General features: G+C 42.9%; 1 protein-coding gene across 12 annotated transcripts in view; it reads left to right on the forward strand.

Moving 5' to 3' along the window:
• Positions 1-27,713, forward strand: part of KDM2B (lysine demethylase 2B) — a 130,463-nt gene that overhangs the window by 25,646 nt on the left and 77,104 nt on the right. For 8 of the 12 annotated variants that reach the window (XM_075516484.1, XM_075516485.1, XM_075516482.1 and 5 more), the window contains 4 exons: positions 11,683-11,861; positions 14,801-14,907; positions 24,861-24,954; positions 25,869-26,022. In XM_075516484.1, the coding sequence (XP_075372599.1) occupies positions 11,683-11,861; positions 14,801-14,907; positions 24,861-24,954; positions 25,869-26,022 (534 nt within the window). Of the gene's footprint in view, positions 1-11,682; positions 11,862-14,800; positions 14,908-20,705; positions 20,750-21,393; positions 21,532-23,977; positions 24,080-24,285; positions 24,426-24,860; positions 24,955-25,868; positions 26,023-27,713 lie in introns of those variants that run through there. The other 4 variants (XM_075516491.1, XM_075516492.1, XM_075516494.1 and 1 more) reach the window with 4 other exon arrangements.

Raw genomic sequence — 27,713 nt, forward strand, 5'->3', positions numbered from 1 at the left:
CATCATTAGACCCCAGATGTTTGCAAGGGAAAAGCCCTATAAATAAGGGGGTTTGGCCCTGCAAGTGTAGGTCAGCCTTCCCTTGTGCTGCTGACAAGGATTGTTTCTGGAAGAGATGCTGTGTGCTGTTGTGCATCTGCTCGTGGTTTATTCACTAAGTGAATAACGTGTTACGGACTTCATCGTACCGCACTGAAGTGAGCAACTGAGCTTTCTTTTACATCAGTGGAAGAAATTAGACCTGCAGAGGAGTATTTCACTGTCTGTTACGTTTTTTTCACAGGGGAGAGACCTAAGCAAGTTTTCTGAAGTTTGGTGTCGCAACGTTTTGCTCATTGTAGGAGTAACTGCAATTCCACAGGGTAATGGTGCACAGTAAATAGTGTGGCCTTCTTTTCCCAGGTGGAAACCAGGCTGAACGGTGAAATGATCTGCTCAGGTGCCTGTTCAGTGCAGCGCTGGAAACAGTATTTGGGAGGTCTCAGTTTCTAGTTTTCCTGTAAACTGTAAATGATGTACTGAATGTGGCGAGCCATGGCCTCTTCGGTGCAGGGGGCTGCGATGGGGTGAAACAAGTTCCCTTACTTGTTAATGTAAGCAGGCTGATTTAAATAATTTGAATTCAGTTGAGACAGAAAGGATTACTGCCTGTCAAGTGTACGTAACAGCCATAAGCTATGTGAGGCTCTGTGTCTTTCATCTAGCCATTTTTGTTCTGTTAAATACATATGCTGCTGTAGTCCCCAGGAACTCCAGCTAGAATGAGAATATGCACGCCAGCTACTTCACAGAAAGACAAGAACCCCCCTAATCTGTACTTCTGGAAGTAGGTGATAATGAAAGGGAAATTGAAAGAGATGTAAACATTGTAGGTAATTATTATTCTGGGTTTATAAAATGTGATTTTTATGTATGTTAAAAATGGTACACACATTTATAGATGAATACATTTACATATGTATAAATTTCATTTAGTACTCAATCAAGAATCATAAGTGGTGTCTCCACAGAAGAGAAAATTGTGGTGGTGGTGACTGTAGATCAGGTGGGTAAAGGCAGGAGGGAGGGCAGAGACCATGTAAAACATTTCTTTTACATTAGCATACATTTCTTCTGGGGCGTTAGCACAATAGTTTCCGAGTTGGCTGTGCAAATGTGTTCCGCTTTTTGTTAGTAGCTACTCAAAAAAGCTGAAAGCAAACCAGATAACAGTTTCTGAGTAACTGCTTCCTAGTGATTTTTTGGTTCATTCCTCCTGCGTGTTTGCTCCCCCTCTCAAATTGATCTGCTCTGAAAATTGTATCATGGTTGAATTCACATCGAACTACAAAGCAAGTCGAGAGGCTCGTAGTGTGATCTGGGGGCAAGTAGGGGAAATTTTGTCTTAGTCAATGTACAGTTCTCCATCCTGTGAAAGAAAATTAGCCGTGCAGATACAAAAGAAGGACAAAGCAGCCACACACTGCAGTTCAGAAAACTTTCCATCATTTCTGCTGAATAGGGACCTAGTGTTGCTTTTTCTATGGAGCAACGCTCCATTTGTTTCAAGGAAGTTGTGAAATTGGAGACCGAGAGGAGTTAGGAGGGAGGCTCATTAGAGAAACTTTGTTGTAAGGAGTGCTTCCCAAAATTAAACAGGCTGTTCAAAGGAAGTGCAGAAGTCTGCCCTCAGACTTGCATCTAAGTCTTGATTAAGATGTATGGTTCTCCCCCTGTGCGGGGATTTGTCCTGTGAATGGGAGTGCCACGTTTGGAAGAGCAGAAGAGCTGAGTCAGGAGTCATTAGCTGCTGTATCTCCAGGAGTCTTGTGTGGCAGGATAAGGAGGAAGCAGTGAGGTCTTTGCTCTGTTCCTAGTGTCCAAATAATGCATTTTTCAAAATGCAGCGGACCAGGCTCTTCTAGGGGAGAGGAGTCAACACTGATCTCATGCGAGGGGAGGTACTTGTATGAAATACTTCCATTCATTGCCAGATTTCTCCTCTTGTTTCTCATGGGGTTTTTTTGTGCCCCACGGTGTGATCTGTGCCTGGCTTGCTCTCTGGGTTCTGCATTCTTCCTTTTCATGTAAGTGAGACTGTTGGAGTATTAACCAAAACTGAGTTAAGAAAAGCATCCTCATTGTTCTCATGGTTTGGAAGGCCAATGTCTGTGTAGTTTTATAAAAAAACAACTTGTGAACATGCTCTTCAGCTTGTGAGGATTCAGATCGAGGGTACCTCAGGTTCTGGATCCTGCAAGTCACACCATTAATTCATCAAGGGGCTCAGGTCCAGAAGAGACGGTACATCTCCCTGATAGCTGAGAGGAGCAGGGGGATCCAAGAGCACTTTGAAGACAGGAGATAAGGATGGCTCCTTGCAGGATGAGGCTGAGCTTGGATGTTCCTCACAGGTCACTGTAAAAGAATTGCACGTCAGTGCTATTCCCATTGATCTGAGGATCCAAACCCAAAACCTGTGCTTTAAGGGAGCTGAGTTATGTACCTGGCTACAAACTTTTTCAAGGGGGAAAAATGGGAAATCAGAAAGCAGTGTATGTCAAGGCCAGTGATTTGTCTCAGATGTTATAAAGCTATTTGCAGTATTACAGCAACATGTGTTTGAGATCCAGTCTTTATAAAAACAAACGGTTCCTCCATCATATTGTTTTGTGGCCAAAACTTGTTTTAAAATCTCCCACTATTTTTTAAAAACACTTTGTTTTTAAAATCAAGTTCCAAATGTCCTCACAGTCATGCTGTTGGGACTGCCAACAAGCTTCATGCTCTGAAGTTTCTCTGTAGTTGGGAAATCTGCTAAGTCAGACCTCAACTAAAATCAGCAAATAAATGTTACCACTGAAAATGGTAACTTCCAAGTGCCTCTAAGCTAGGATGGAGTCAAACCAATGGTCTGTCAACAAAGGGGTTTGTAAGTACTGTTGGTGTGAGCTGGCCAGGCTTCTAGCTGTTGCATTTCTTTTTAAATGTGAGAACTACAAAGAGGAAACATCTGGACAATAAAAAAGCGCACTGTTTTATTGAAGCGGTTCATTCCAATTCTGTCTAGCAAGTTTCTCTTTTCCAAGTACAGCACTGAAGACTTATTGGCTCATCCTTTTGTCTTTGTCTTTTTTTCTTTCTTTTCCCTTGAGCGACCTCTCCTGTTTTCTTTGTATCCCTCTTTCTTTGATGAGGCTACTGTATTGTATAGAACTCTTGTTACTCCCTAATCTCATAGTGGCTTGTGAGGAAGTACAGATAAATCCTTCCAGACTTGAGCAAGTGCTATTAGGATACTCTTACCAACCATGAACCAACCAATAATGATAGAGAGATCAACATACTTTGCTGTAAGCAGGACCAGTAGGACTTGACAGGTGGGTTTTTGTTTGTTTATCACGGGATCTATTAGCTCTTTGTGGGACACCGGCAGTCTGTTGATCAGACAACGTAATGTGATTTCTGAACTGTTCCTCTCTCTGCTCCCTGTTTGCTCACATCTAGGAAGAATTACAAAGTTGTGGAGCTGCGCTGTGTTCTCTCCTGGGCAGAATTAAAATTAGAAACTAGATTTCAGAGTTTCCGAATGGATTCTTTTCAAGTGAAGGTTACATTAGTGATTTTCCTACAGTCTGAGGGCTCTACCTAATTTGTCGAAAATTGAAGTGGTTTGTAGCAGCTCTGAAGCAACCCTTTGGGACGTTGGCATCCACCGATATTAAAGTGGAGCAGTGCATGTGTAAAGTGGAAATCTCTCTCTATTAAAGTGGCATATTGCAGACTTTCAGAGGACATTGCTTCATTTAACACGCACTGGTTTTGTGCCTCTTAAATAGCTTATTTTTTAAGAAGAAGAGCTCCAGTCTGTAATATCAGAAGGGGACGTTGCGGCTATGGTTCGGTGTGACTGTATGATTTCCCACAGCAGCCGCCAGTGCTGGTGCTCCATGCACATCCCTTACCCTGATGTTTGTGGAACTGTGCTGTGAAGCAGGCAGGGAGCTGACCCCGCTTAAAAAAATTATTTAAGCCTCATCAGTTTCTTGAGTACTGGTGAACAGTTTGTATCATGAAACCAGGACCTGGGGCAGAGAGAGGTTAAAACTTACCCAGTGTTCCTGATAGATAGGAAATAGAAACTTGTCCCTCTAATTCCAGTACCGTGCTCTGGTGCCAGACTATCTTTTTGTCATCTAAACTGGCATCTAGTTTTCGCTATTGCTGCCTATTATGTGCCCTGGTATAGTGTCTCTATTCTTAGTGCTACCCATGACATCTAACCACTTGGGTTTTTGCCATACCAATTAAGCAAATCTAAATTGGTGTCCTGCTCATTCTCTTCCTTCTCTCCCCACTTCTGGCATTGCTCTCCTATCCCCTTCCTGTGTGCTGGCATGGGCTTTGCTCTTCCTTGCAGTGAGGTGGTTCAGAAAGTTGAACTGGCAGAAAACTCGCGCTGTCTTCCTCCCTTGCATAGAGGGGGAGGAATATATATATATATATATATATATATATTTAATACTGGTTTAGCTCAGCACTAACCGATGCTGGGCTAAAATATGATGGATGTAGCCTTCTACCTCTGTCATGAGTTTCCACTGGGGAGCTGTCAATCAGAAGAGTGCCTGATGAGCGAGCCTCGATTCATGATTAGGGCTTCTGTGCAATAAAATAAATAAAAAGAAGGTATTTGCTCCCTCTTTATGGGTTTTTTTGGCTCTTAGAAATAAAAGTGAAATATTGTAACACTTGCCTGCCTATGTTTAGCATGTCCGCTGACTTGCCATTTTGGAAGTAGAACCATTTCTATTTTTAGAGCTAAGCTTCCTGTTTGAGCTCTCTTTAAGTTTGTCCTTTGCCTAACACAGTCAAACTCTTAAAAAAAATCTTAGTTAAACTGGGACAGTTTTGCTAAAAACAGTCATGTTCATGTCTGGATATAAACAGCAGTAAATCTGCTTTGAATGAACATTATAATAAAAATTAAAACTCTCAAAATAATGTATTTCCATGATGTCAAAACATGAAAGTGAAATTGAACTGATGTGTTGATGTGGTCATGGTCATCTCAAAGCTTCTGTCTACAAGTGGATTTAAAAATGAGTTGTCCACGTGGGAAAATTAACCAGAACAGCTATTTTAGAATAACTCCCCGTAGTCACACTGTTCTTCTGCAGTAAGCATCCTCTGCTTTAGCTCATCCAAACTAGAAAAGAGCTGTTTTATTCTGGAGGAATAGCACCCAAAATCCTAAATATTTCATGGTAATTGTTATGCTTTAGTGTCATAATTTACCTTAGTCCAAAATGACCTTCAAGCGTAGCTATGCCTTTACCTAAAAATATATATTAATATCCGCATGTTCTGAAAGTCTGATGTAATCACAACTATATACATCTTAAGATGTCCTCATTAAAGTGTGGATACTAGATGTGTGGTGCTCTTGCCAGCCCTTTGACGGGACACCTTTAAATACCAGTCTAGACCAAAGGAGAGCTGCAGGAGTGCTGATATAATTCACACGTTAATTGGCAACATGAATGGTAGTCGAAGGTCTTCTTCCATTTCCTAGTTGCCAAGTATCAGGAAATCAAGGCTATAATGTTTCTCATTATGGGCTGCTGATGAGATTTCAGGAGGCAGAAAAGGCAATCGAAGGGAAGAGGCAGTCTTTCCCTCCCACTTCTGGCTGTTCCACCCCGCTTGTGCCATGCTGGCTCTTGATCCTGAGGTCCTTCTCCTGGTCCAGCTTTGGTGTATGTCTAACCCCTCAGTGAGCTGATCCAGTTCACACTATCAGCAGAAAACTAGAAAACCAGAAAAAGAAAAATATTTTCCTGATATCTTCGTAATCTCCATTTGCTTGCCCCGAAATCGGAGGAGTGCTAGCGTCAAAGTGAGAGAAGGTCAGGGCTGCACAGCCAGGACAGGGGAGGTGAGACTTTCAAGGAGCAGGGAGCTTTTGAATCATCTCAGCCATCTCCCCAAACCTCTCCTTGATGGAGAGGCGTGCGCCGTCCCTCCGAGCTGGATGCTGAGTTGCGGGCTGGGCTTCGGCACGTGTTGCCAGATGCCCCGGGCACAGCTACGCTCTTCTTCCCACCATTAATATTACTGTTAGAGCACATCACAAGGAAGTATAGCTTGGCATTTACAATGTAAATAAGGCCATAAAAACCTAAATTGTCCTTTCCTTGTTGGGGTGTGGTTCTGCGTCAGAGGCAGCTTTCCTAAAAATAAAAGGAGAATAGATTGCACTGATCCAGTCAATGCTCCTTTGTACTTGTCTTTTGGAAAATAAAGAACTCTGCTATTGCCAGATTAACATGTCACTTACGAAATAATTTAATTTCTGTAGGGTTCTTAGTATGCAAAGATGCTCTTCATAGTGTAGAATACAATGATACTATAAAATGCTATTAACATGAAATTATTTCATTTTTATAACATTTTTCCTATATTTTATCTGTTACTGTTAAATACGTTTTATGTTGAGACATTTTAGGAAACGATCAATGGTCTTAAAATAGATTTGATAGATAAATAAAACATAAGATTTTCAACAAAGTTCTATCCCTTGCCACTTTCCTTAGAACTTGTATTATTTTCCTTTCTGTAATTGTTCTTTGTGTGCTAGCTCTGTCTTCTCAGCTACGTGGAGTATGCTTATACTATAGGTTAATGCATTTGCATACTGTATAAAAATTGAAAGTAAAATGTTTCTTTGTATATGGATTTTTTTTTCCATGTGGTTTTCACTGGCTGAAGTTTCAAAGAATCACTGAAAATTACAGTTTATGTTTTGGGTAGGTGCAAGGATACTAATTGATTCTATATAATGCCACTAAAACACATTATTTGACCTGAGCCTCTTTCTTTAGTGTAGTGCTGGAGCATTAAGGCTTAAGACTTTTTGCTGGCTTAAGCTCTTCCTGTGGACATGCTCTAAATACCTTACCTTTTGTTGCGTGAAAAAGACTAATAACATGGGTTATTGCAGTTTGGCAGTTTTATACCAAATGATAAAGCTGCAGACACCGAAGAGGGGAAGAAGGGGGAAGGTACATGCCAGGTACTTGTAGCTTTACATCTCTGTAAGATGGAAATAATTCAACCCCACTGCAAAGGCTGCTGATCTGCAGGTGGCATGTGCTGGGGAGCTGGGGGAGGGTGTAAAGAGGACAAGCAGAGAGCTCTGCAAAGGGGGAGCCGGATGGCTTGGGGATACTCGTTTCATGGTGGACCAGGCTGTGCTGAGGAGAATGCTGGGTGAGAAAACTAACTGGAAGGCGTGCAGGAGAGAGGTGTGCAAGTGTCCGAGCTGGACTCTTATTTCCCTTTGTTCTTCTGTGCCCTCTGGTGGATCTGGGAGCGATGGTATTGGTACGTGTCTCTCTTAAGTTGCTCTTACCCTGGGTCTGAAATGCAGGGAATGTCGTGAATAGCTCCACTTGAGCAAGGACTTTCTGCTCTGATTCACATCCCTCCCAGTTAGTATGGGATATCATAATAGTCTCCTGTGGGTAGCAGAAGAATACGTGCTTTCCAGCTCCAGGAGCTTCGGAGGGATTAACCGGGATGCAAGTCAAAGCCTCAGTCTTTAGGTACAATTAACCCGCTAGTGAAGCTAGCAGATTTCCTAAGGCTCTGCCAAAAATCCTGCTTTACAAACCAAGGATTTTTTTCCCCAGTAAGAAGCATAAAGATTATAAAGGACCAGCAGGCCTGTCCCTTGGCATTTGAGATTGGTTTCTGATTGTAGACAGTATAGTGTACCTTGGGCGCAGATCTTAATTCAGTCACAAAGGGTTAAAATAATTCCCCAAGGTAGGTTTATCCTCTTAATGGACAGGCTTGATAATTATTCTTACAGAAAGGACATTTCGTCTTTCCTCTGCGGTGGGAGAGTTGCACCTTTTCCTGCTGGTGGTAGGCTGGGGACGAGACAGCAGCCTACAAAACACTGGTGTAATTTTCACCTCTGATTCACAGCTCCTGTGCATTGCTCATATTCTACTGCATGGTTCGTGTTTCCTTTGCTTATGGACCACCTCTTGCTTCCACTGCTCCTAATATCAATGCTAAATCCACATCAGGGGAAAGGATGGGCTATTTTGAAGGGTGGAGTCTGGTAGCCTGGATGATGCAAGTCTGAAGCTGTTTCAGGTCAAAGCAGGGGAAGGCAGTGCTTCACCTTTTTAGAAATGGGAAATAGCAACTGTTGGACCCCAGAGGAGATTATGACAGTCGCAGAATTTCCTATTCACTGTTCCCTCTCTGGCAAATAGTTACAATATTCTATATGTGAAGCAAAGTGCGGGTGCAAATTCTGCAGGGGAGGTCGATGAGAGCTTTGCTGAACGACTTCGGAGCTGGAGCCTGTCGCTCCTGAAGTCTCTCTCTGGGGTGGACTTGGTGAAGCTGTGATTTGTGAAAGTGTTTGCTGATGCAGGGAAGGTGCCTGTGTAACTTGCATTCATGAAGTGCAGTTCTCTTTCTGACTAGAGGATGAGGTTTGCCTCCCTGTTGCTCTCAAAATATTTTTGCTGAGAAGCCCAGAACAGAGAGGAGAAATCTCCATACCAAACCAATTTGTACAGGGTGGGCAGTGGGAGGCAGGGACTTTGCACAAGTCTTTTTTCCTCCAGATACTCGTTTCTGTAAAAAACCAATGATATTGCAGCATATAGCAATGTTGTGGGATTTAATCTGTTAAAACTTTTGCAGCATCTTGGTCACTAGGCCTCTAAATAAAGGGAACAGATATTATATATGCTATTCCCCCTGTTAATTTTACTGTGGATTTTACTAATATGTGGGCTGGAGTAACTTGATTTTTTTTTTTAAGGTTTCAAATGAAGCATAGTTCTAAAGTAGCTCTTCCTGATTGATTTGATTTTCCAGCTTACATCTCTGCAACTGATTCTTCCCTCTCCTTCTTGCTTTTGTCTGTTCCTCTTGTCAAAGATGGCGCTAGCTTGTTTCTTAGTTACTGTCTTTTTGATCCTTTGGGGATTCACTTGTGCTTGATGAGTAAGCAGCAGTAGAGGAGGAAGACATTTCTTCTTCAGGCTGTAAAATCCCCTCCAGTGAACCCTAGCATCACCACTTTGCCTCTGAGTCACATCTGCTGCAGGAGAGGAAACGCCTCTTAATCCCGCACCATCCAGGCGTTGTCCTGTCAAGAGTTATATTGGAAAAAAGTCCCGGGAAGCCAAGGATGAGGTGATGCATTGTACACTGAAGCTTCCCATGTCAGCAGTAAGAGATGCTCTTTGCCAGCTGGGGATCCAGGTATATGTTAATCCATGAGCAGCGAGTGATGAGCTGAAGCAAGGAATATGGTCCGTACGAGGGCAAGAGGCTGCCAGGGTTGCTGAGATCCTGCTCGGACTCGGTGTGCTGCTTCGGGCTTGATTGAGCAGGGTCCCTTCTTAGAGGACAGGGCGCAAGTGTGGCAAAAGGATATCTAGGAAATGGTTAACAGAAATGCTACATCAAGTAAAATGCATGTTGGAGATGTTCAGAGATCCAGCCTGACCTGAGATCTCTCAGCCTGCCACCGCTTTTTGGAGCCTCTGTGTGCTTCTTTCCCTTGTTCTTTACTTGTCTCCCCCTCTGGATGATATTTTTTAACCTTCTCCTAGGGGCAGGAAATAGAAGAAAGAGCCAACTCTTTTCAGGAAAGAAGAGATAAAGTTGGCAGTAAGCCAGAAACCACTAGGAAGTGGGCAGCAAGCATGGGGCTGTTAACCTGTAATTATACGTCTCAAATTTTGTGAGTGGTACTCCGGGAACCATTATGTACGGGCTTGTTTGATAGTACTGTGGTGTAAGAGAAAAACATCCCCTCAAATTACTCTTTAATTTGGAAGTCAAGAGACTATCAATTCAAATCTTAGCTCTTCTGCCCATAATTGATAATCGTGTACATTTAACAAACCTGCTATTGAACCAGGCCTCATATTTTTAATTCATCAGGTAACTGCTGATTTTTCTTTCAGAAGGGGTAATTGAGAGGCTGTATAAGGTCACTTCCAGCAAAACTGAGATCAAACCTAGACTATAATATGGCAGATCCCAGACTCTGCCACGCAGTGCCTTCAAAGATAATTTTTTGGTGTCTGTGTACTTAACCCCTCTGAGCTGTAGCAACTGCTTTAATCCCCAGGCACTGGAAGCCAGAAATCAGGCTGGCTTTTATTCATGGGCTGTTTAACAGGACTTCACCCCAGTTGCTAACCTATTGAGTTGAAAAAAAGACTATTCCCCCTAGATAGTAAAGTTAACAGTTAAAAAGAAACAACAACAAAATACCCCAACCCAAAATCAGATTTTAGGTATGTTGTTTCAAACATGCAAATACCAAATGTAAGGACTTTTGTGCTTTTTCACACATAACTAAACTTTCTCCCCATCCTGCCTCAAGGTGGCAACACTACGTACAGTCCCAAGCTCAGACGAAGGATGAAATCCTGTTCACCAGCCTTGTAGTGAAGACTTTGACTGACGGGCCAGTGGGACTATTCCAGATTTACACTGTATAAATTTTTCTTTTTGATTACAAAGCTTTATGGTCTTGAGTTCCTTTCCAGAATCATTATCACATCTGTCACTGTCATTCCTATCAGTGGCTAAGGATGTTTTTAATGGAGTGATGCAATCCAAACTATCATTCTTGCTGAAATACTGCTCCCAAGCACATAATAGGCCAGGTGCTGTAATTATTAATAATTCCCTCTGATGGCATATATCGGCCCTCCATTTTGTTTTAATGCAATTTATTTCGAGTTATTTCTTCGGCAGTGAAAATGGTTTTGGAGTGATTTTTTGGAAGCATTGCGAGTTTGTTTGCTGGAATCCTTCTCTTCTGGAAATGAGGCATGTCTCTCATGGGCTCCCGTTCGCTCAAACACAAATGAGCTGCTAATTAGGATGATGAAATTGCTGGGAGAGGTGAAACCTTCCAGTTGGCCGAAGAGAAGATTGTGGATTAATCTGTGTAAAGCTGAAGGCTCGACTAAAACTGCTGTTCAACATTCTGGTGCTAATGAGACTTGTATGTCTGCCACTCGAGAAGCTGAAAGTATGTCCTGTAGTTTTTGTTGAGAGATCCAAAGTGGGGGCTCACTCTTCTGTGGCATTTAGTGCTTTCATCTTCGCTGACGATGACTGGAATTGAGAATGCTCAGCAATCTGTATAAGGTGTTCAGCAGTTTATAGCATCCGGTGATGCAAGGCAGTTTGCTCTTTATGGATAATTTTTGTACATGGGTAAAAGCATCTTGAGAGGCATATGGATGTTTAGAAAACTGCAGAGTACGATTTGGAGAGCTATTTGTCTTGCATGCCCCCTGCTACCGTATTATATTGCTTCTTCATAGTTTTTAATGTACTTCTGCTCATGTCAGTTCATGTAAAGGAGGAAACTCTCCATCTCTCTGAAGCAGAGACACACCAAGTGACTCGTTCAGTGTCATACTGGGCACAAAGTCCACTTCCAAGATAGTTCTCTGCTCACTGTTGGAGCTGCTCAGGACCCGTGGAGGGACTGATGCTGGTCTGTCATCCTCTAATAACAGTTTCCCTGCAGTTGTTGAAAATTTTATACATATCTATAATAATATATATGTAATTTTTAATATATATACATATATAAATAAAGGTAAATGTTTTGAGAGTGTCTCTGTGTGTTTGCAGGAAGCCGACGGATAGTGGACGTGATGGATGTGAACACACAGAGAGGTGTTGAAATGAGCATGTCTCAATTTGTGAGATACTATGAAACACCAGAGGCGCAGCGTGAAAAACTCTACAATGTCATCAGCCTGGAGTTCAGTCACACGAAGCTGGAGAACATTGTCAAGCGCCCCAATGTGGTAAGGGATCCTGTGGTGATGATGTTTTATTTTTAGCTTCTTCCCAGTCATTGGTTGCTTTGTAAGAAATAAAACATGGACTTTAAACAAGGTGATGCGAAGTACCTGTGACTCCTGTCGGTTTAGTGTTAGGATCTCATTTTTACTCAAGTGGAAAGCTGGTCTCCTTGACAGTGGAACTTAATTTACAGGAATTAGGTACCTGATGAGCTCTTAATCATGCAATTTGCACAGATACCCAGTTCCTCTCAAGGTATTTAAGGAGAAATTCCATCCAAAATTAAATATCTATCTATTGTTTTTCCTCCTCTGAGGAGGAGGAAATTTAAAGCTATTATCAGGAAGCTTAAATTCCTTATATATTAACCCTCCTATCAACTAAAAAATGTTCAGGGGGCTCCAAAGCAAAAAAGTTGACAACACGTGTTAAATGTAGACATTTATACATAATTAAATCAGCATAATTACTGCTATGTCAGAATTGGCAGTGTCGGAGAAAGGGGGTAGATTTGTACACATTTTTTAAAGGTAGAGGGCTCGTGATTTTGTTTCCCAATGGAGTCACCAGCAGTGAAACCGTGACCTTGTTAATAAAGGTGATTTCATTTATCACTAAATTGTAGCCATGTGTGGGTGGGGATTAGAGCATCGATTCAGTAATACACAGGGATGGAGAAAATGGCATTGGAGGTTTCAGAGTGTCTCCTCAGGACACTTGGCAGAGACTTTGGGCATCGGTCCTGGTTGATCAGGGAACAAAGGGACATCTCAAAGGAGAACACGTGTGCTGCTTGTTCCCTCTGAATCTGCTCGTGGCACTGGATGCTCAAGGCACTGCTGGGTATGAAACTATAGCTCTATGATGTTTTGTTTTCAGACACTTTTCTCCTTCTCATTTCTATGTGCTGTTCTACTTATACCAGTAGTTTTTTCGCTGGGGATGTCTCTTGCCTATGTAGACAATATAAACACCACACTTATGCCTGAACAGCTCAAAAATAGATGGCAGCTCTAATTGCTGATTTGTTGAAGTAATTCTTAAGTAGGCTTTTGCATTCTGTTATGCACATATCACAAACTGAATATTAAGCACATATTTAGAAGTTTGTGCAGGTTTTTGCTGTCATTCAGACACTAGCGGGCAGTTTGGAAGTGCTCTGGGGAGTTTCTGGTGTTCAGCTGATCCCGGTTTTCCCAAGCACATCATGCTTGGTGAGCTTTTAAAACATCTGTGCAAATTTCCTGGGTGCTCAGGACTGAAAAATGCAATTAGGTACCTGTTACCACATGTAAATGAATACTTCATATCTGTTTAATATGACCTGAGTACTCAGTTGTTTGTAAAACCAGGGATATTTAGATCTCACTGAAAGAGAGATTTGCATTTCCATTAGGTACTTGGGAATAGAAGAGAAGGTGCTGGGGGCTCAGAGAAAGTCCAGTACATGAAGTCAGTTACTAGTTGTATACTGTATTTGTATAAGTGGATCCCTTGAACTCTGCAGAGCTCTTTGAGCCCACGTAAGGCAGAAATACAAGATTCATGTTCCCTGTTGTGTAAAGACTGTTGGTTGCAGTATCAGGATGTGGGAATTATTTCAGAATCAGGGCAGTAACCATCAATTTTGTTTTCACATACAACTGTGATATTAATGCAATTAGTACTATTTCTACTGGCTGCATTATCTCCCTTTGCCTCTTCTCAAAGTACCCTGTGTTATCAACAGTACCTGGTGCAGATGGAGAAACAGATAGGGGTTGGCCCCAATCTGCAAGAATTTCAAGTGCTAATTGCCCTATTATGAAAATCCTCTGGGGATACAAACAGTTGAGTTGACTCATAGGAGTAACATTCTTGGGTGGGCCTTTAACAAGATTTAGCAGTCAGGAGGCTAAGTGGGGTGCTAACCATGACTGAATCGGACTTCTCCGTTCTAGCTGCACACAGTCAGAAGACAGCTTTGCCACCAACGCCTAGGACAGATCTTGCAGTCAGTCCTTACTGACCCATAAATGGAGGTTCATTCACACATCACGATTTTTTGAGCTGGGTCGGGATGTACAGCCACACTGTGGCCAAACGCAGCACTACAGCCTGCCTTGTTGGACTTCCCAAGTTGACTGTTTTCCCCTGTTTTGAAACCTGGCACATGTCATCCACTTGCATAACCAGAAGAGAGTGTTCTGGATATCTAGCACAGGCTCCGTCATAAAACAGACCAAAGAATGAGTCACAGGCTTGTCCTTGCTGTGGCTGTGATGGACAGATTGCAGTTCATGCTCTGGCACCCAGCGCAGGAGCTGTGTTTCAGTGTCCCTGAACAATCTTCAGTTTCCATCTCTTCCTCACCTTGCTGGCAGTATGTTTCCAATTGCTCAGCTTTCGCTGTTTTCTCCTGCCCACGCTTCCTAAAAGTTTGGCTTTTGGACAAGAAGTTTGGTGAATTTATACCCTAGTAGAACGATGAAGGAAATGCACAGTAGGTGATAATGTAATTACCCAAATCAGAATTTGGCCAGAACAATGGTGTTAATGTTCCTTGAAATGTAAGTTATTGGAATAGTATAATCTCTTTGATGTTTGTATTCTAATGTTCATAAATGCAATTTCAAGGCTATTGGCTACAAAAATGCATTTGAAGACAGACAGCAGGGGATGCTGCAAGAGAAGGTGCTCACAGGTGCCCATAGGTCAGAATTTGCACCCAGTTAAATTGACAGCAAAGCTCTCCTTACTTTGGGTTGCAAAGGGCTGAATTCTGGTCATTAAGTGTTGGACCTTAACAAGTTGGGTCCATAGGACTTTTGCTGAACAGCAAGGTTCTTGCTGTCTGTGAGCATCTGCCGGTCTGCTGCTGTCATTGTTAGAGTTTTAGCCAACACAAGTATATCCTACCATGTGTTCAGTAACTAACAGTTGATTTTGGTGGGGCTTTCAGGTGGACTTAGTTGACTGGGTGGATAATATGTGGCCGCAGCATTTGAAGGCGAGACAGACGGATGCTACCAATGCTATTTCAGAGATGAAATACCCCAAAGTGAAAAAGTAAGTTTGTTTAAGTCTTTAAAAAGCTCTACTCTTGACCTCCTTGATAATTCCTTTTGAACTCCAAAGCTGGTAGGAGAGGAAATAATGATTTATTTATTTTTCAGTGAGCAGAAAGGGGGGTTGGTGTGGCTGACCTGCTCGAGCTGTGTAGTACCTACTGATGGACTGTACCAGCTTTTAAGGAGAACAATTTTGTATTTGAGAACTTTATGGATACTTCATGTTCTTAAAGCCTGTGGTTACAATCTTTAAGAGAGTAATATTCTGTTCTAAATATTAATATTTAGAAGTTCTTAACATTTATTCTAGATATTTTTAATTGAGAAATAATCTACAGTTTGCTGAATACAATCTTCAATCAACTCCCTTTGAAAAGTGCATTTTTATTTTTCAGTTTGGAGCAACTCTGTTTTGAAAATGGCAGACTGATCTTAAATAGTAAATTCTCCAAAAGTGCTACCCAAAAAAATCACTTCCCAGGATACAGATATGTCATACAGTTCACAGAGTATAGTCAAGGTACTTCTGTAGGCTGGGTTCAGATCCTTTCCAGGTTCTAAACTGCTAATGGCTGAAAAGTTATTAGGTGAGAGATGTTTTGTGAAATGAACTTGAAGTCCATTTTTAATAGGTGTGTGTCTCCTGAAAAACTCTGTCGCTGCCCTTCATGCCAGTCAACTTTTCTGTTGACTTTTTCAACAGCAAGATCAAATATTGGACTGACTATATAAGCTGCGTTTCTTGTTCCAGTGGACCCACTCAGGGCATGTTTGAGATAGGCAGAAGCGGGACAAACTGCTTTTGTGTTATCTCAGCTATAGTTTTTGGGCAAGTTGTGATAGTATAACCTCACCTCACTGTTTCTTCTGTTCTTCCATGAAACTGTTTTTATATGATGATTGGAAAAAGAAACTGCTTTGGGGGGCTGAAAATGTGCACTGTAAGTTTCACAGGAATTAGTACAACTGAAATAGGTGTTAGTGTTAATGGTGTAATAGCTATTGACCTGTATGGCTGATGAACACCATGTAATCCTGGAAGTCCTTCACTGCTCTTTCTGTTTTAGAGGCGTTTTCTATTGGCCAGACCTAATGCTGGCGGCATCCCAGGCTCTGCTGTTGAACTGACCTCTAGTGTTTTGCAAATCGCTCAGAACTGTTTCCAAACTGTAATGTCTAAAATAGATTGGTACTAACATATACAAAGGAGTGTGCAGTCAGAAAGTGATATGCAGCATTTACTCTCATTCTGTAAAAATAAACATTTTGGAAGGTAAATGTCTCCATAATAGAAGAGCCTCTGTGGCAGGCATCATGGGGATGCCTGGTCCTACGATATGCTCAGCACCATTGATTTCGGTGGAAGCTAAAGATATTCTATCATTCTGAAAAGAGTAAGCTGCTTGTTAGGGTAACTAGATGTGGATAGGAGTGCCAAATTTCACATATGCATCTGGAAATGTCCTAAGTGACTTGCTTAAGGTCACATAATAAGCCAGTGGCAAGAGCAGAAAATAGAACACAGGCAACTTGCTTCCCAAGTGGTTAGCCTACTAAATAACATTATTTATAATCTACTAGAGCTAAGAAACTGAATCATGATTCAGGGCTTCAGGATTTGTGGATTGTACAAGGTAAGAAGTAAAGAAAATGATCCCTTTCCTAGAGCAGGCACACTCCAGATGCTGAAAAAAATGTAGCAAGTAAACAAAACAAGGCAGAGATGGTTTAAAGGATAAGGTAGCAACATGACTAACAGAATTTAGCAGAAAAAGCAGAGTATATTCTTGCAGTTCACTACTTGCATCATGAAATGCCAGATGGTAGGTTTCAAAGAGGGATTTTAGAGAAGTAGCAATTCAACAGATTTTGACATGGAGCTTTTCCCATGTGTGGGGGATGGCCTGGTGGAAAGGAAGGAGATGCCTGATGAAGAAGCAGACACAGAGCCATTGAGGTTGCTGTCACTGGCAAACTGAAGGTGGAGGTTGACAGCTTGATAAACTAGTAGATGTGATAGGTAGAGAGAAGCTAAACAGTGAAAGACTGTAAGTGCTTGAAATGTGACAATAGAGTTTGATGTGGGGAAAAGGAGTTACCATGCGTCAGAGTTAAAGGCAAGGGTGATGCGGTTGGAGTGATGAGGATGTTTCTAGTGAGCATCATCTAGCATAAAGACTAGAGAAAGCTGATTTACAGCACTGTTGGCACAAGACCCTCATCAGTCTGAAGAAGCAACAAAGATAAAAGCAATAACAAACATTGATAGTCTAGGAGCAGAAGAGAAGTTGTACTGGATCAGGACAAAGATCCATGGTGCTCGGTAACCTGTCTGCTGTTGGCTGCTCTCATAGATGCCCTGGGAGGAGTGTAAGAACAGTCTGAGCATAAAATGATGCTGCCCCTTAAAATTATCTTCTGAACTTCCACTGTCTGCAGTTCAGGCAGAGGCTATCCTGAGGTGGAAGTGGTTTCTGCGTGCTTAGTGACTCTCAGAGATTTCTCTTCCATGAACTTGTCCAGTTTAAATATGAACTCCATCTTTGTTTTCTCCATCAGTTTTCTCCATCTTTGGAAATTCAGATTGACCCTTACCTGTATAGATGCTAGTCCCAGCTATTGCTGTGAGAACCCAGAGTGTATAAGCCCTTATTAAAGAGATCATGTTCAATTGTGGAGCTAAATGTCAGTGCTGTCACTTGTATCATGCTGCCCATTCTTTTATGTGAATTGTCCATATTCATATGCTTTATTAATAACTGTTGTTGCTCAGAAATGGGATTGTTTCACTTAATTCTTGTTCTTAGCATTCTCATAATACTACGAGTTTGCAGTATGCGATACCCACCATTAACGTGTTCCCTACAAACAAAAAGCACTCCAGCGAAAGCGTTGCGGTTTTGCAGACACAGATGGCATTACCAGACACAAATGTCTGTCTTGGCTCCTGCACGTCAAGTTCCGTGCTGGGAGTGAAGTTAGAGAACGCTCCATCTGCTGCACTGCTTCGGTTACCAGGAGCACTACGCGCGCTGGAGACTGCCCTGGCTTTCACTTGGACTTGCACCATTAACTTTTTAAAAAAATTCTGGGTAATGAGGTTATTTTTCTGTATGTAAGTGAATGACTACTTACCTAATAGGAGTCTTAGAGGACTGAATTAAGTGGGGAAATGGTTTATGTCAAAAATATGTAAACTTTCCAAGTACTACCTCTTAAGCAGTAAGACAACATGAGAAATTAAGGGGATGGCTAGCTGAGATTGTAGTGCGACAAACTTCAAAGTGATATAAGTTGGCATTGCCCCTGAAAAAAACGGTCCCACGCCCACATTGTCCCATCCGCATCGCTGGATGTCCGCATCCTCATGCCATTGTGCAGCTGCAGAGTGAACTGGACTGGGGACTGGTCTGGCTGAAAACCAACTCAGAAATAAAGAAGAAAAATTGGTTACTTTTCAGGCCATCCAAACCACCACATGGCTGCATAAATGCTTGCGCCAACTGAAGGGCAGTGCAGAAGTGTGGAAAGAACACAGCAGTGGGATCATCGACAAACCCCTTCTGCTGTTCACGCAAGGTGCAGCGCCACAAGGCAGTGGGTGAGCAGAGCAAGCAGCTTGTTGCTACAAAGGAAGCCTGCTCCTGCCTCCCCTCTTCCACACCCCTGGGCGCAAGTTCCTGCAAAGGGCCTCGCAAACATGGGAGCCTGATTGAGGGAGGGCGGTGTGCTGTGTGACCAGGAGCCAGGGCAGGAGGAAAAGGCAGTGCTGTTGTAACATCAGCTTTTAGGGGCAGAAGCTTGTTGTATCGCCTTGGATGTCTGTGTACTGCAAATCCTAAGGGTAGGAAACTGTGACAAAAGGGAACTGAACTGGGCTCAGAACTGCCTCCTTTCATCATGGTGCACCATAACCATTTTCAGGTAGCTCAAAACAAGCTTAGATTTAGTTCTCTGTTTAAATTCAACCAGGACTGAAGCAATCTGGAGACAGCTGAGTCTGAATTAGTACAAAAATTTACAAATTTGATTTCTCATTTATCAAAACAGATAGCCCTGCTGAAATTATTGTCCTCTCTGTTTATTAGGTTTTGTGTTTGTAGCCTTGCAAGACTATTTGCAAAGCAGTGGCAGTGAAATAGCGAGTGTGCCAGGACGTGATGGCTATATAAGTAGTAACAGACACTTCTAACAACTTGATAAAGTTTGTGCTGTGGAACAAATGAAAATGAAAGCCTCAGTCACTACAGCACTCTTTTTGCCTTCAAAATTCTCCCTATTACTTAAAATCTCTAAGCACTGCTATAATAGATCTTTATATTGCTGTTACCCTTCAATTAAGGATGGGGTATCTTGTATGAAACATCAACCTGTTCACAAAAGGATGCTGCTCTGTTACCATGTACTCTGTCAGCCCTGTTTTCCCTCTCCTACACTGTTATTCAGCCATCCATTCCTTTCTATTCATTCCTTTACTAAGTAGGGATGGATTTAAACAGATGCTAAAATGCTCTGCTGAGCTGTGGTCTAATTAGAAGCTGAGGGTGTGCCTCTGGAGACGGAGATTGCCCTTTGAATTGAGCGAGCTCGCAGGTCCCACAACACAACCTGGCGCTGTTTTATGCATGTGAGATACTCGTATGTGCTTTGTATGTCATTTGTGAATTGCTTGTGATACAAAACTGCTCTATAATAATTAAGTACAAGAAAATTAGACCAGTAAGCACAAGTTCTCATTAAAACTTTCCAAGCTAGCAAAGTAAATATAATTTTATGTCTTCAAGTCAGTGTATTAGTCTCAAATTCTCCTTTGTGTAGAGCTTGGAGGACTTGCAGTGTCACACGTGTAACTGAAATAAGCACCGGTGTTTAAAATGGGTTGTGGTGAGCCGGGACCTGAACAGCCATGTCACAAGGACGAACAAGTCATGTTCTCACCGATACCAAAATGCTGTTCTGGGGCAGACGGGCCTGGCTAGCTGTGAATTGGCAGCTTGGTTCATTTCCTTGCGGTGGCAGGCACCTTCTCGGAAATTTAAGCTTCCAATTTAAAAAAAAAAAAAAAAAAAGAGGCCTCTTCATTCTTACAGTTCAAAGGTAACCTTCCCAGCACTGGCTGAACATACACTGCAGCAACGAGGTTTGCAGGCAGCCTGAGATGGTAGCTGGGTGCCGTTCTGATCCTCTACGTGGGCTGTTCATGCCAAAATCTGACGGCTGGAAGGTAAATAACGCTTTCCCTGTGAAGTCCCCACTTGTGGCAGCGGCATGCTCAGGTGTGAACCCACCCCACGCACACCAGAGCTTGGTGTTTCACCTCGGATGGGGCTGGGGCAAGGCTGGGAGGAGTAAAGTGTTGCCACTTACTTTGGTCCCAGCGTGATCTGTGACTGTAATTTGTGGTCGCTTCATAAGAGCTCTGGTGCAGACTGAGATGCCTCGCAGAAAATAGGCTTTCTGTTATCTCAGGTGTTGGTTTTGTCTGACTGACTCCAGATCGTAACCCCCTCAGGGCAGGAACCGGGTCTTTCATGTGCTTTTGAAGTGCCTGGTGCACGCACCGTGTTTAATGATTAGTTACTATTCGGTCTTGATAGGTGGTGGTTTGCGTTAACTTCAGCCTGGAAGCGCTGAACTGTCTTTTACTGGAAGCGCTGGTTACCACAGCCGGGCTGCCCGCTCCTGAGGCGGGGAACGGGGCCCGGTGCGTTTGTGCCGGCGGGAAAGCTGTGGGGCTGGTGGCGGAGGCTGGTCCCCGGCAGGGCCACGGGCACGCATCCCCCCCCGGCCTGGGCTCCGCAGGGCCCCTCGATGGGCAGAGCCGGCCCCGGCGGCCGGAGGTGGGTGCTGCAGGGGCCCTCCCTGAAGAGAAGCCCGGGCTCTTCCCTGAGCGGGGAGCTGGGGCCCTCCCTGAGGAGAAGCCCTTGGGCCTTCCCTGCGGGGAGCCCCGCGGCTGGGGGCCGCTGCCCGCGGGGGTGGGGCGGCGCGGGGCGGCAGACGGGCCGGGCTGGCTGGCTGGCCCCGTGTCTCCCGGGTGACAATGGTTTCTTTTGTCTTGCGGCGTAATTTGTGGCTTTCAGTTACAGGGCCCCAGTGTGGGAGTGTTGCTCAGAGCGGGTCAGGCCGTTAGCGTGAGGAGTCGCCCAAAGGTAGCTATTGTTTCCTGCTGTCTCCCCTCCAGCTCCCGCTTCCAGATGCTGTGAGGCGAGGCCTGGGAGAAGGGGACCCCGGGGTGCCGGGATGCCGCCGGGGACCGCCGCAGCCTCCCTCGTCCGACGCCTGGGAGCATCGCTCCCGCCGGGGAGAGAGGAGAGAGCAAGCGAGCGAACACACAGAGCAGGGCCTGCTCTTTTTCCCCGGTTTGGCACTTGCAGTTGGCTCATGGGTTTGTGGTATTCGGTTTCAGGCTTAGGGATTTCAACCAGCCGGCGCTGCTCCTGGGAGGAAGGAAGAGTGAGCTATACTTTTCTCATTGGCCCGAACAAAAAACAGAAGCCTCTGCTGGGGTTTGGGAGTGGTTTATGGGCTGAGCTCAGTGGCAGGGGAGCCCTTGCAATGCCAGAGGGAATAGAGCCGTATGGTGCGCTGTACCTATTGCGAGAGAAAAGGAGCTAAGCTCAGGGTAATGCTGCCTCTGCGTGTGCTCGCGCGTCTCCCCCGAGTTCATGTGCATTGCATGTACGTTGCGCCTCTGCATTCCCCTGCCTGGGTGTGTGTGCCTGCGCGGGTGTGCGTTCGCATCCCGGCGTGTCTGTCGCTGTCTTTGTTTCTCTGTTTGCTTGCGGGTTTGTAGCTATGCGTGGCGAGTGCATTGTGGGTTTGCCTGGGAGTGTGGTATCTGCGCTGGCTTATGGAGCGGTGTCTCTGTGTTGTTTCTGTGTTCCCAGCTCTCAGTGTTTGCTTAGTGGTTTAGCTTCGTTTGTATCATCTCCCTTGCTTTTCTAGGGGATCTCTGTGTTTGTTCTTTCCTGTGAGTTTGCAGGTTACTCCATATTTCTTCGCATCATTTCTCTAACAAATTTCCCCAGATTTTGGGGGGAAAGTTCCCCTTTCCCCCATTCACAAATCCTTCCCCCAAAATAACAATACATTAACTTGAACAATTTCAGGCTTGTGGAGAGCATAAAACAAACTCTTCAGTGGGGAAGGGAAGCTCCCCCACAACAGATTACAAGCAGCTGCATGTTTTAAAACCCTAACTGAGGCTGTGCAGGGAGATAAAGTGGAGTATGCAGGGATTGGATGTCGTAGCAGTTGTGAAAAAAATTAAAGTTGGGGCATCTTTTGCGTTGCTTGTTTTTTCAGGGTGTAACTCTGGTCAGATTGTCTCCCCATGCCCTACTTGGGATTGTGTTCCTGTAATCCACTTTACCTGCTCTGGCCCAGAGCGCTGAAGGCAGAGAGCTGCGACCAGAGCACGCAGTGGGATGTAGTTTCTCGATTTTTTTTCAACATGGATGCTGTGTTATGGCTTTTTAAAATCTTTTTTGTTTGTTTGTTTGTTTTGTTATGGAAAAACCTGAAAAGTTGAGTCGCTCCCCAAATTAGCAGCTGTTAGTGATGAGAAGCTGCTTGCTGAGGTTGGAGCCGAGTGGTGTATAAGATTAGCTGTGGCATGGAGCTGTGCTGGGACCATGTGACTGCGGTGTACATTGGAAGAGGAAGCTGTAGAGGTCAATGCAAAGGCATTGTGCCAGACTCTGGCAACAAGGGAGATTGCTATATGGCGGAAGATCGCTTTTTCAGGCTCCTGAGCCTTTCAGTAGCTCTTTGGGTTGGACAAAAGCAGCCCTGTAACATTAACAGCAGAAATTAAATATGAAATGGCTCGTTTGTGGATGGAAAGAAAAACTGGTTTTTTTTCCAAATGCTGTGTAGGTTTTTATTAATCACCATATGTGGCTCTTTCACTAAAACCACCTTTATTGGAATGGAAATTGTTGTGTTTAGAGGAGTTTCAAGAAAACAGAGGGGAAAATGAGGAAAAACAAGGGAAAAAAAAAGTTGCGTTTTCACAGTTATATCTGCCTTGGTGTTTTCTCACAAAACTAAATCTTAAGCACTTTGATTTGACGGAGAATTCAATTATGATATTTCCTCTCCGAATACAAACAGATTGACAGCTTCAAGTTTAGATTATTGACTACTGAAGAATAAATAAAACCGGCTAATGCTTAGGCCATTTAAGCTCTTTCAGAATATCTTAATATGAGCGGGTAATTGTTGGTAGGTAGCACTGTCTTAGAAAATTTTTGTTAGTGTGATGTATTTTACATCTGACCTTTTGGAAACTCAAAATAATTGATTCCATAAGGATTTGAATTTTTTACTTTAAAACAGCATGAACCTCTAATACTCAACACTTCCCACAAACTGAGAATTTCCATGTTGTTTTTTTGTTTTAGGAGCAATTATTCAATCTGTGACTTTTTGCAGTTTGGCTGGAAGAAAGGCAACTTCCTTTCTGGGCTTCTTTTATTGTTTTAAAATTCTATCTGACTTGTAATCAACAACGTCTTGGTAGAGAAAACATAAAAGGAGAAATTGAAAAAAAAAATGTATTTGGGAGGGAAGGACTCATATTTTGAAATGGAGCATATTGAGAGTCTAGACAGCTTCTTGGCTAGCTGTGATTTTTGAAGCATCTGAAATACCCCAGGGGCAGAAAAAGCTCTCTTCCTGCTTCTGAAGGATTAAAAAAAAAAAAAAAAATTCCAGAGTGGGCAAGAGGAGAGACGTGTAATTGCACAAGGAGAGGTTTTAATTGTGAGATGAAGGCTCAGGACCTTTTTTGAAGCCCACAAATTGACTGTCTTCATGACAGCATTGCGTATCATTCTGTCAACTCCAGCTCGGGATGTGGTTGCTAGGCAGCGGGCTCTTATGTACCTATAGTCTCTCTGATTTGCCAGCCTTCTGCAGACACATGGTAAGGTCCTTTCCAGCCTATCATCTAGAGGGACTTTTGCACGCCGTCTGCATACTGCTGAGATTCTCTCTACCTGAATGTGATGAGAAAAAGACACAGTTAAATGAAACCTTTTTTTCTTTTTTTTTTTTACAAATCCCTTTCTGGTACTGTTTCCATAACCCCCCTCAAAAAAACCAAAAAATCAAAAAAAAACAAACAAAAAAAAGCCATGAAACGGAGACCGGAACAAGGAAAAGAGGTTAGTGGGTTAAGTGGTGTGTGTTTCCTGCGTTTGCAAAGGTGCCTATAGTGAGAAGGGCGGCTGTAATTCGGCCATTAGTTACAGATGGTGGCTGGAGGCTTGAGATTCATGCAGCGAGATGAGAGCTCTTGTATCTCTTTCCAGTGATGCTGACTTTAAACTGCTTTGAAAACCTGAATCAAGACGGCATTAAAAAATAGTGGATTTGATACTTAGCGATGCTGCCAGCTGGCTCCTTTATGTATTTTGATGCAGAAATGCATAGAAATGTGAACAAAAAGGAGTTAATTTGCCAAATGAGGTTTCTGTCCCCCAGTCTTTGCAAAAATGGCATTAATGGCAAGTAGGTAAAGAACATTCAGGAGGATTTATAAGCAAATTAGATTTTTCAAAACTTTGCTCTTTGAAGCAATTTGTGTACAACTTTTGGAGAAGGTTATGTGTCTCAAGCTGGTGAAGGGAGAGCATTAAACAGATCACCCCGAGGACTGGCAGTGGCATAAGAAATATTTCTGAATAGCATAACTCTTAATGTTTTTCCATTCCTTAACTCTGAAAGTGTTCGTTCCAGTTGTATGAATAGCAAACTCAACCTTGGATATACGCATTTTTTAGCAGAAACGTAGTTATATTTACTTCATGAGACAAACCCCAGTACTATAAATGCAGAAGCTTAATTGGTGGAAACAGTATTGCACATGCAGTTAACCTCTGCAAATCAAGACGTGAAAAATACTCTTTCAGACTGATTCATTTTTGTCCTTCACTCTGCTTACAGGTACTGTTTGATGAGTGTGAAAGGATGCTTCACTGATTTTCACATTGATTTTGGTGGCACTTCAGTGTGGTATCACGTTTTCCGTGGGGGGAAGGTAGGTGAACCTTGTTGTTTGATATTTGTTTTTATTTCTCTGTGCCCCTTACGGAGGGGAGGGGTTGCTTCCCCCCCCCCCCCCCTTTTTTTTGGGGGGGGAGGAGGGGGAGCTAGTCAGCAATCATTCTATTTCAGCTAGCTTTGTTGATGTACACAGAGTTTGCTGAATTAGAAGGACACCATTCACCTTTATGAAACAAATGAGTGATTTATTTGAAATATCAAATGTTTTATTTGTTGGTGGTAGTGCTTTTAGGCTTGTTATTGCTGCCTGGTTTAGAAGTGTCATGCAGTGAGTACATGGCTGTGTGTACCCTTGTTGGGTCAGACTGCCCTCACAAGTCTCCTTCTGTAGCTAGAGCTTCTGTTTCCTTTTAGAGATTCCATGTTCCTTTAGTGTGCACATGCACACTATGCCTGAACTGAAATATTACAGGATACAGAAGCGTTAAAATATACAGCATGTATGGTTACATTCACATCTTTACTGTTTTAGGTTGCTTTTCCCAATTCTAGTATTGACAGTGTATGGTGAGAACTGAAATAAATACAGCAGATTGAATGTCTCTGTGGTACAGATACCGTTCATCTATGTAGTCCAATGAAGTTGTACTATACCAACGCATTGTTTTGAACTGAAAGTAAACTGTGCAGACATCTGCCGAGTAAGATGTTTCATGGAAGAGAGATGACAACTGACAGCTATCTTGCCACTTCCAGCACATGGACTAATTGCTGCTGCTGTCTGCTGTGTGCCTCTGTGTATAACACCTGGAAAACATGTGTTTTATGCAGAAAGCAGGCTTGGTGTTACGCATTCATTTGTCTAACACATGATAACCTTGTTGGAATTTCTCAGCTATTTATTTTTGTTGACTGTTGGTAATAGTTAAATCTTTGGTTTATTTTTAGATCTTCTGGCTCATTCCGCCTACTCTGCAGAATCTAGAACTTTATGAAGAATGGGTTCTCTCAGGAAAGCAGAGTGATATCTTTCTGGGAGACAGGGTGGAACGATGCCAAAGAATTGAGCTGAAACAAGGCTATACGTTCTTCATTCCTTCAGGTATCACTTGTTAACTGTTTTTTGGAATCACTGGAATTGTGTTTGACTAACAGTTCTCTAAAACAATTCTTCACATCTAAACCCCGTATTGACCTCTTTATTTGCTGTGGCAAAAGAAAGGCTAGGGACTGAGTGCATGTAATTTTCCAGAAACTGACCCATCCAGGCTGATGAAAAATGTACTGTGAGGAAGTGTGCGCAGTGATCACTTGTGCTGTACTGGGGAAAAGGAGAGAGGATTTGGGTCTCTGGGGCTGTCAGTCTACCACTTCTCGTCGGGGTCATACTGACTTTTGCTATTGTTAGCTTTCTTGGAAAAATATTTTTCTGTTTTTGTGATCTCTTCTGGCGGGTTTCACCTGTAGTTCAGTAACCTACTTATTTGCTTCTGTCTGTAGACAGAGGTGGATCTCGATTCCCTGATGGAGTTCAGTGGAGATTCCAGTACATGGAAGAGCAGGCGCTGTGCTCCCTCAGGGTTGTTTCTTGGGGAAGCAACTTTATTTTATTGTCATAACTCTTCAGAACTTCTGCTGATGGAGATTGTGCTCAATCTGGACATCTTCCAGTAGCCCAGCCGCACTTAATTTTTACACTACTGCCCACCTCAGTAGCTGCATTGCATGATTCAGGCTCTTCTTGCAAAGCAACCAAATAGTTGCTGCTTTGAAGGCTGGCGACTTCAGCCCTCTCTGCTCTTGCCTAAATTGGATTAAGGGTGGTGCAATCTGTAACATTTCTCATTTAAGATGATACCGGGTTTTGCTCTCTTTGACTATTATGGGACCATAAGTTTGTTTATAATGATATAACACGTTGCCTCTGTCTAGTTGATCTTACCAGGGAAATAAATATAGGTAGCCTTTCTACACGACAGAAAGACAGGTTGGTAGTTCTTCAGCTATAGAATTACTCTGTGGAGATAGGATTATTATTATTTTTTAATCCTGGAGACAGAGAGAATGCAGGTCATGTGGAGACAGCAACAATATTCTTGCCAACTAGGGAGCATTGTTAGTATCAATTGAAGGCCACAAATTTGCACTATTGGTAAGAATCAAATATTTGGTAAGAATCAGCCTGGAAGGTGACAGGCAAAATGACTTTGAGGGTGGAGGAGTTAATCCGTTAAAGGAATTAGGTCTTCCCTTGAAACAGGTCAGAATGTGCTGTTACTGTTTGAACTGGGTGTTTGAGTGTGCCTGTGCTGTTTGCTTAGATCCCGTTACTGCATCTTCGTGTTTATCTTCATTCCCCTGTGAACAGCCTCCTACGAATAAGACTTTCTGTATGTTAGTTTAGTCATGCTCAGCAGCTGGAATACAGCAAGTTGTGGGAGCTTGTACAGGACACAACTGTAATGTGGTGGCTGAAGTGAAGTGATTCCAAATATGTTTTTTGACTGTAGTTTCTGTTTTCTTAGGAAAGCCCAAAGTACAGAAATGTCAATACCTCAGACATTTTAGGCTCCATGCCATATTTGAAAGGCATATATGAATAATTTCTCTGTAAGCACCTCATGGATTCAAGGGGTTTTGCTCTGCTGTATTTTGTTCAGAAATCTTATTTGCAAATCTCTTATTTATGTGAAAGGGCATTATTTCTATGTTTGTTTTAAGAGTATGGAAATGCCTAATTAAAGGCTGTTCCAGGTCAGTGAATTGAGCATAGCTGTGTAAAACAGGTCAATT

The sequence above is a fragment of the Mycteria americana genome, chromosome 13 (genome assembly GCF_035582795.1).
Source record: "Mycteria americana isolate JAX WOST 10 ecotype Jacksonville Zoo and Gardens chromosome 13, USCA_MyAme_1.0, whole genome shotgun sequence".
Taxonomy (NCBI): domain Eukaryota; kingdom Metazoa; phylum Chordata; class Aves; order Ciconiiformes; family Ciconiidae; genus Mycteria; species Mycteria americana.